The sequence below is a fragment of the Cyprinodon variegatus genome, unplaced genomic scaffold (assembly GCF_000732505.1).
Source record: "Cyprinodon variegatus isolate N-32 unplaced genomic scaffold, C_variegatus-1.0 Scaffold210, whole genome shotgun sequence".
Taxonomy (NCBI): domain Eukaryota; kingdom Metazoa; phylum Chordata; class Actinopteri; order Cyprinodontiformes; family Cyprinodontidae; genus Cyprinodon; species Cyprinodon variegatus.
Window position 1 is genome coordinate 276,586 of NW_015150663.1, and position 9,350 is coordinate 285,935.

At 36.7% G+C, this 9,350-nt stretch overlaps 2 protein-coding genes across 2 annotated transcripts in view; both read right to left on the reverse strand.

Annotated features, from left to right (window-relative positions):
- The window catches only part of LOC107088240 (amyloid beta A4 precursor protein-binding family B member 2-like), a 52,535-nt gene extending 51,997 nt beyond the window's left edge, over positions 1-538 (reverse strand). The window contains exon 1 of the mRNA XM_015380273.1: positions 313-538. The gene's annotated coding sequence lies outside the window, so the exon portion shown is untranslated. The remainder of the gene's footprint in view (positions 1-312) is intronic.
- A 638-nt stretch (positions 539-1,176) lies between these two features.
- On the reverse strand, positions 1,177-9,039 carry kiaa0141 (KIAA0141 ortholog). The gene is made up of 12 exons (XM_015380214.1): positions 8,829-9,039; positions 5,618-5,735; positions 5,207-5,306; positions 4,823-4,967; positions 4,471-4,641; positions 4,309-4,376; positions 4,117-4,207; positions 3,831-3,973; positions 3,182-3,340; positions 2,469-2,561; positions 1,981-2,137; positions 1,177-1,880 (listed from the first exon to the last, which is right to left on the reverse strand). The coding sequence occupies exons 1-12, from the start codon at positions 8,857-8,859 to the stop codon at positions 1,645-1,647; spliced, it is 1,512 nt and encodes a 503-aa protein (XP_015235700.1). The 5' UTR covers positions 8,860-9,039; the 3' UTR covers positions 1,177-1,644.
- Between the last annotated feature and the right edge of the window lie 311 nt (positions 9,040-9,350).

The following is a 9,350-nucleotide window of genomic DNA, read 5'->3' on the forward strand; positions in this document are numbered from 1 at the left end:
AAAAGAAATGCAACAGATGAAAGCTCAGGATGGGAAGAAATTGAACTTGCAAAACTCGATGATGTCATGGGTGGAGTATTCCTGCGCCTGCTTTCCTTGCAGCCTCCATAAACTCCCTCCTTGATAACAGAAAGACTAATCCTATCTAATCTACCTTAAAACGCTAATGGAGAATTGGATATTGTATATAATATAATATAATCGGTATATTAGGAAGAGCAGATATTTAATGTCTGTCTCTTCTCAGCCCCATCACCGCCGCACTGGGAGGGGAGCGCATCCCAGTTAGAGCATCTATTTACATCCACTCACCGCTTCGCTCAGCTGTCCGCGCCTCCCGTCCTTTCTCACAATGACGAGGCACAAAGTAGCGAGAAGCACAGGAGTCAAGCGCTGCTTTTAAGTGACAGTCTCGCCCGTAGCTCTGAGCCGGGCCGCCCGCATCAGATCATCCCTCCGCCCTGTCCAGCCCCGCGGCTCGATGCGCTGCTGGCGGCCGAGCTGTGCGCTCCCTCTCTGCGCCAGTTGATCCCCGGAGCGGCGCGGCGTGGCGCTGTGGAGCTCCTTCTATCCCTCTTTCTCTCTCAGCTCATCCGGTCAATGGCAGACGTCATAATACATCTACAGGAGTTAAGTTTCAACTCGGCTAATTGAATCACGCATCATCAGGATGTTACATCACGCACACTTGGAACGCAGGGCGTGTTTTAAAGAGCCAGGCTTTAAAAATAAAAGTGTTGCTTCAAATCAGAAGAGGATTTTATTTTTACATTTTAACCCCATTTATTTATTTATTTTTTTTTAGATACAAATGTCTTTAATTGACTTGGAGTTAATTGAATATTGGATTAATGGAAGCACACCTGATGGAAGAGTATTGTTGATCATTATCATTTCCATAAAGGTTAGACCAGAGGTCTATATTTTCATCTATACCTGCTTGTTCTTGCAGAGTCAGTTGATGGGAAAAAAAAACAACACATATAAACCTAAAGGTCAATTTCAAATGACCAAATAACCAAAAAGTCCCATTACTTGAGAGAAAGAAGTAACAAGAGTCAAGCATAAACAAGCATACAGGGCACAGCCTTGTTTGGCTTATTTTAAATAAAATTACACACCCTAGAACTTGCACAGAAAGGACAATTCAGAAACGTATTAGTTTTTTTTTTTTGTTTTTATTTCAAAATAAGCGCTTCACATAATAACATCCTCTTAGAAAATTAACACTGGCATAAATGTTAACAGGTTGGCTTAGAGAACAGTTATCTTTAAAGTAAGAGATATCACATTTCCCAAAGACATATTTTAAATGACAGTGCTTCAAAAAAGATGAGAAACCTCCCAGCATTATTTGGCAAGAGTACTTCTTTCTATGAGATTAACCCTCCGTAATTGTGCGGAAACAGAGAAGCTTGACATAATAAGGCAACGCTGAATGAGAAAACCAAAAGACATTACTAGCCTTTTGGAAGAGTAAAAGCTTTTTCATTGTCAGACTTTATTTTAAACCATCTTCCAGATGTGAGCTATAAAACACTTATCCAGACCTCACAGTATTTGCAGACCCAACGCAAATGACCAATGTTACACTCAGTCTCTGAAATACATTCCTCGTACTTGTTTTGCTTTGGTTCCTGCCACCTATCCTATCCCAACTGTCCACTGACAGGCTCTCCGCTCCGTGCCTGGGGGGTGGAAGTGAAAAGGTGCAGAAGACAGGGATGGAGGGGCAAACAGGCAGCTGGTGCTCCGGGAGTGAGGGAGGAGAGGAAGAGCGGAGGAGGACAAGACACGACTGGCAAGAGGAGAATGCGACTGGAGGCGAATGTCGGCTGAGGAGAAGCACGGAGCTGAGCGGATGGAGCGAATCGATGTATCTAGTTTATCATATGTGAGAAAAGAGAAATAAAATGTTAACATCAAATACACCAAAATGAGGACTAATGCAAATGTTTCCCACAGAGCAGCTGGACCCACCTTTACTGTTTGAATGATAAGGTGTCAGTAAGCGCTGTGCTTGCTTGTGTCCTGCTTGTGCAGCTCGTGTGTAGAACTCAACTGCAGTCTTTACATTCTGTGGCACACCGATGCCGTTTTCATAACACTGACCCAACAGGAACAGAGCAGAGTTATCCTGAGAAAAAAACAACACAAAATTAAAGCTTTAAAAATTGCATTTTTGATCAAATTAATAGTTTATTGGGTTGAATCTATTTTAAGTCCATATCCACATTAACTCTTTGAACCGACACAGTGATACTGTGCAGGAAGAGTAGTAGCAGACAGTAACAGAAGCAGTACAGGAAATGGCTGCAGAAAATAGCACAAACTGGTGTCTGTAGTAAAGTTTTCTAATGCAGATTGATTCAGAAAATAGGATTGGGAAGGGGTGGGGTCTGAGAGACAAAAAAGAAAGAAAAAAAAACAGCTGATCAACACCTAGAAGTATCTAGAAGGAGACTTACTCCGCTCTCTGCTGCCATCTTCAGATACTGAACAGACTTGCACCCATTTTTGACAGGATCTTGAGAGTAGAAGGAGGCCAGACAGATCTGAGCCTGAAAAAAGATTTAATAATTTATTTGGACCATAATAAAATTCAGCTTTTAACTACAGCATTTATCCTAGCTTGGCGCAATAACATCTGTTTGACAGTAATGGAAGATGTTAAAGAATAAAACAGTTCAGGTGTATAATAATATTTATAAGCCTATTACGGGTAACTGCTGGCTTTTAAATTTCTTTTAGTACAGTTTGACACAATTTTTTGGCATTTGAAATGAGAAATTTAACCAAATAATTTTGTACAAACTTTCTTGAAATTTGGGCTTTTATGAGCACTTAGAAGTTCAAAAGGACCAAATTTTCACAGAAGAAAAACAACAGTATCTAACCTTCCATAACAGATTAACAAAGCCAGCATTTTCTCACTTAAATTAGTTAAATTGATAAGTTAATTTATCTAAAGCTATGCTAATATAAATGAAACCTACTGTGAATGAAAAAGATAGATGTTTACATAACATAAAGTTCAGTAAATCCAAAAGACCATGAGGGTATAAAGCAGGTTATTTATTATGTATTTAACATTATATTAACACTGTACTGTATGCTGTCACTCCAAAGGTTACAATAGAAAGGCTGAGAGCATTTAAAGAAACAGCGTCAGTATCTTTACCTTGGTGAGCCCAGTTTTAGCTGCTTCTTCCAGTAACCTAATGGCTGTGTCCAACTCCTCCAGATTCTGATGCCCCCTGCTGGTCAGCAACAGTTTTGCATAGCGGTACTGAGCTTCTTTGTGACCACTGATGGCTGCAAGCTTATAGTAATGCAGAGCCTTAAAGAACAGATACACATTTAAATAATTAATGCAAAGAGAAATATAAAGCCTACAAAAATAGGATCAGATAAAATGTTATAAAAAAAAAAAAAATCATGTAAATGACCTTTGAGTTAGATTAGGAACCATCAGCTTTGAAACGAGAAACTAAAACAATAAAATGGACTCAACAGCATCCTAGATTCAAGTAATATTATTTAAAAGATCTTTTTTAAATAAAAGCACAAAGCATTTTAAATTTTCACCTATTTTCAGAAAATATTAGAATGACAGGCTGGATAGAGTGTACAAAACTTTGGCTTAGCAATGTGTAAATATAATGTTCATGCACAGGACAACTGGTTTTCTTACTCTAAGAGCTGCATTACTTGAATTTCTTGTGGTTACCTCTCTAAAAAGGCACCAGTTAAACTTGATATTTACATATTTTCCCTCAGGATATTACAGACTTAATAGGTAAAAATAATGAAAATCAACTTGGTCCCACCTTCTTCTCGTCCTTGCCTACTCCTCTTCCTTTCTCGTAACACACCCCTGTGTTAAACTGCGCCTTGTTGTAGCCGTGCTGAGCTGAAGCTAGAAAGCAGCAGAAAGCCTCCTCATAGTTTCCGCTCTTGGCACTTTCTAGACCTGTTTGATACACAGATACAAAGATTTTCACCTACTACAACTAAAAAAAAACAAAACAAAAAAAAAACACAGAAATGGACAAATGCGTCTAAATATGAAGGTTGGGTGATAATCTAACGATAAACTTATGAGCAGATTTTTACCAATGATGTTAAGGATTATGGGAACACTGGTTTCTCCAACACTTCTGAGGTTGTGTGCTGCTTCTGTAACCCGCTCTTTATCTGACACTTCCTAGAAAAACAGAGGCAGATAAAAACAGGACAATTAAAATAGATGTCAACGCTATTGGATCCAATTATAGGTGCTTAAGACGAAAATCTTTTCAGTTTCACCTTCTCTTTCTTTTCTGTGTGTTTTTGGTTAGATTCAGTTTGCAGTCGAGAGCTAAAAACAGGGTTCTCTGTTTGTCAGAGACAAAAAATGTGTTAAACCTTAGTCTAATCAACAATTCTGGCATAGTTTCATAGAATATGACATAAAAGTACAGAACAAACCAGGAATCTGCAAATTGTTGCTCAGGTGTTCCTCCTGGTGGTCAGAGAGGGAACTGTCAGTAGTTTCGCTGCTGCAGCTTTGAGATGAGGATTGATCCTGATTCTGTCTCTCTGGCACAGCCTGCAGGCATAAGACATTTGTTGCTCTGGGCAGGACATCACGTCTTGATACTGTTGACAAAAAACAACAGCACTGTGTTGGAATACTGATCACACAAGGGCATAGGAAAAAAAAGAGCTGTGGGGTGAAGATTGTTTAACGGCTTATAAATCTGGCAGATATTTGAATGTGGTAATATCAAGAGTTAAGTTGTTGTGGGTGTACTACTGCAATTGTGCCAGAAAGACTAACAGATTTCCAGCAGGATGCGGTATCCACATTTCTGCAGAGATGATGGGGCTGTCAGGGTTCCAGGACTGGGACTGGGCTCGGTGCCTGAAGAAAACTTGGAGTGGATCCTTCTGCAGATCTGCATGAACAGCACCGCCGCTGCTCCCTGTGGAGAAACCCCATCGTCACAAGAACATCTAGACTGTATCACTGCCAATTATTCCTAAACTACCACCAGGAGTAGTCACGTTTTTGCTCTGGATACTGATTTCTATCCAATAGTAGGCTAGACTTTTAATGTATTTAGCTTTTAGTTCTAATAAATCATGGTAAGCCAACTTTTGACAAATTGGCTCCAAATATTGGAAAATGTATTTTGATCCCACAAAGCAGCTGCAGACCTACCCATCCCACAGCATCCAGAGCGGTGTAACCTGGAAGCTCGGTGTGCCCAAACTGAAACCTCTTTTCTTTCTTCCTTCTCTCCCCATCATCCTCATGAGATCTGCAAATAAGCAGCACAACAAAAAAAGATTACGTATTTGTCTTTACTACAATTTACCAGCATTTAACTTGATTTTCGTTTTGTGCTAAATTTGTTTCCCTGTCAAACACAGCTTATACAGAGACACATAGGCAGATGCTGCTGGATGATGCAAGCAGCTGGAAATGAAGCAGCATCTATGCAGCAGGTTCAAATGGAGGGTAATAGGGCTGATGATAGCAGAACGAGAGATAAAAGCAGAAGTTTTAAAACCAATGATATGGTTTGGAAAAGGGGAAATCTGAGAAAATGAAGCATTGAGGGAAAGCCACCTGTTGTCGAAGGAGTTTTTAGAAGTGGAAAGAGCAGCTGAGCCGCTGATGACCTCATCCTCCACCTGGTGGGACTGGGGGAGCCGTAAAGTACTGCTGCCATGGTACCGATGCAGAACTGAGCGGTGGAGTCAGCGGGGGGGAAAACAGCAGGAATCAGTTTGACTCAAATATCAAGCTTTTTATATTACAAAGAGCAAAGTTACAGATTATAAGGCTGTAAAAAGATTAATATGGCTCTGAAAAACATTAAGGGCCAAGGGAGGTTTTTCTTAATTAACGAGCTTCTTCGCCTGTGCGACAGCCAATCTATTTCAGTGTCGGTTCACCTCCAACGCATGCATACATCACTGTTTAATGAGGCACTGATGAGGCAATCACCTGAACCCAACAGCCATGTGAAACACTGCTGGAGAATATTTTTCAAGATGAATCAAAACCGCCTCTTAATAACAGCTTTTTCCACCAAATACTGTTCTCTGAAGTCAAAATGTTAGCGCTCTGAGCTAAAAATAAACATGACATGTTGTACTTATTTATTTTTAGGCACATCTTTTTAGGAATTTTGTAGAAACGCTTGGTGTTTACAGAATGAATCAAACTAGTTTCTTCCAAACATAAGGGACATCAGGAAATTGTACCATTTATTATTAGTTTCCATAGCTGCAATTGGTTACCTTATTAATTAAATGATTTATTAGGACTCCAGATGTATTTTAGATAAAAATGCCAACTACTCAGACTGAGAAAGTTAATTTATCTAACCAATAATGTGATTAGATCATTCAACCAAGAAGTACGGTTTTGGTATGAATTAAGACAGGCATCTCTTAACAGATAATGAAAAAATACTACAGGAGTACCATTAAACAGAAAAACATAATTAATATACTAATATTTACATTGTACTTGATTAACCTAATTAGGGTTGCAACTAACGATTATTTGCAAATTGATTAATCTTTCGATTAATTGATTATTAATCAGATAGCCAAAGGTTCCTTAAAGAAGAACTAAACCAGGTAAAACTCAAACTTTTCTACTTGAGGGGTTCTGATTCTGCAGGATTCTGTATTTTGACAGAACATTTTTTTTTTATCTTAAATGCAGAATTTTTAGATATTTATTTTACAATTTTGATATAATTACTACTCTAAGCCAGTTTCTCTATCAGCTAAAGGCATGTTTTACAGTCTATATACTCAAGGTAACGAATAATCAATTACTAAATTAGTTGACGATTATTTCAATAATCTATTAATCGCAACTGATCTGATTTACTGTTTCAGCCCTAAACCTGATAGATATTATGTTTCCTGTTCTTTATTAGAAGTGAAATCTCAGACTTTCAGCAAATTTCAGCCTCCTTATTAGCAGATTGACATTTTATATTTATTGGCTTTTAATTCTGAGCCCTTTATGACTGGAAGGTCTATTTGCAATCACATATGACATTGATCAAATTAATATATCTTAAAACGCATCTTAATTTTAATTCATTTGAAGCTGGTGCCTTAAGTTCTTAGTCTATCAAAGTTTAATATTCTATATGCAATGTCTCTAATTAAAACTAATGTTTTAAATCAGAGACAGTTTCAATCATAGGGGTATTAAAAGCTTTGGGCTTAATTTTACAGATTTTCAGTGTTTTTAAGTTCTAAATAAGATGAACTCTGACTGGATGCAATATTTGTTAAAATTTTACATAACTTTGGATGTGGCTATGTTGTCTCAATTTGTATTCACGTATTTGTTTACATTGTAGTATAATATGAATCCCTGTTTGTGACTTCCTTTTAAAATGTTAACTGTACATGTAGAGACACCAACGAGTTAAGAAATATCACTATGAAACCCAAGTCATGTTAAAATTGTAAGGACTATTTCACTGGTTTAAAGAACACTGAACTTTAAACAGCTTAATTAAAAATCTATTATAGGTTAACAGATTCAAATCTAAACTGGATTTGTCTGCACTTTGTTAAAACAGAAAAGTATTAATTAGCTATAAATCGTGTTGTATTTATTATTTATTAAGTATTATTTTATCATTTATTTAGTAGTTTAGAATAGAAAATCCCTTTATTGTCCCAAAATGGGGAAATTGTGGTGTTTACAGCAGCAGAAGATTATAGTAGAAGTGGTTATACAAATGTGCACCTTAGAGAAGTGTATAAAAATAACAGATAGGAAAAGAAAACAAATAGAGTATTGTACTGAACGGTATTTTTAAAATATGAATACTTTGTACATATTATAAAAGAAATCATTATAATATAAAATAAATCATTAACAACTGTAGACATTTTACATTAATGGGTATGTAAAAAATAGCAGCAACTGGATTATCAGATGCTGGGCAAAGGTTGTTTATATATGAAAACAAAATAATAATAATACTTTTTTTTTTTAATAACCAAAAATGTTTCTAAAAGTGAAAAAGACTTTGAATGTTTTTAAAAAATCTCCTAACCTCTTTGGTTTTGCACTTTGTTCACTGCTTGGTTCATTAGATTATGTTTAATTAAATGCATATCACTGTTTGCATCATTTAAATAATTTATTTTCACAAACAGATTAGTATGTTTAATAAACAGATATAAAAATATATATATTAAATTTAGTTGTAAGCTTAATTTTAACAATTAACTTTTCTCTTTAAGCTTGACTCTGTGGTGGACTCAGTTCCGCTTCATATTTTCTTTAAATGTATAATTTCAGATCAGTTTATTTACAATAATTCCTTATCTAGTTTTATTTCAGAGATATTTAAACCATAATATCCCTGGAATAAACCAGATTAAGATAAAATTTAAATATAAAACTAAAATATATCTGAAACATATTGAAAGACATAAAAAGAACAATGCTCACCCCTGGGTGTTCAGCTTTGACAGGCTTTTTGTTTAGTCCAGGTTTAAGCTGTTCTTATGAAAAGTTCAGAGCAATTAAGTTAAACACTCTGCCTCCTAAACTGGATGAAATCAGGCAGATAAAGAGGAACAGATTCACTAAACCAAAACAAACCTGCAGATGAGGTTTGATGAAAAGTTACAACATGCCTAAATGACTAATGCAAAGCGGTTAATGTTAAAAATGAAGCAGAAGAACCGTAATTATAGCTAACAATAATTCTAGCAAACAATAAAAACATTGCGATATTAAACAATATAGACTGTCATTTGTCTGGTGCCAATGACATTTCTCTCACCTCTTGCGACTAGACCTTGAACTCTCCACATACCGGTTCGTCCTCTGGTGTAGCTTTAACTACTGATTTATTACCGAAATTACATGTTTAACAATAAAGAGGAGGCCGTCCGGTCGCGTAACCAGACAGCGGACGATGGTTATGCATCTGAGTTTGTCCAGTGGTAAAGAAAAACCAAATCAGGTCACGAGCTCTGTCGGAAGACCGGAGGCGGAAGTAGGGCGAATGACGCAACTGGGAAAATAGAAAGTGGTGCAACGCTGCGTCGTTGCCCCATCTATCGGTAGATTAGGGTATTTCAGAAGGTTTATTTTTATTTTTTTGATGAGGTTTGAAACTCCAGCGATTGCTAAAAACAAAACAAAGCACCATATCTTATTTAAACCCGCTGCAATTTTACGGAAGAGGATTAGAGCCACTGAAAAAAAAAAGTTAAGATTTTTAAATTTTATTGCAGTATAATATGAGAAAAAAGTCAGATTTCTGTCTTTAATCTCAGAAGTCTGACAGCTACCAAACATG

What these genes read in the sequence shown, in the direction of transcription:
- kiaa0141 (XM_015380214.1), bottom strand. Translation starts at nt 8,859, where the DNA reads ATGTGGAGAGTTCAAGGTCTAGTCGCAAGAG. An exon ending in CAACAATTTGCAGATTCCTG is followed by an intron (nt 4,377 to 4,470) that starts GTTTGTTCTGTA and finishes TCTGACAAACAG; the next exon opens with AGAACCCTGTTTTTAGCTCT. An exon ending in CTAAAACTGGGCTCACCAAG is followed by an intron (nt 2,562 to 3,181) that starts GTAAAGATACTG and finishes ATCTTTTTTCAG; the next exon opens with GCTCAGATCTGTCTGGCCTC.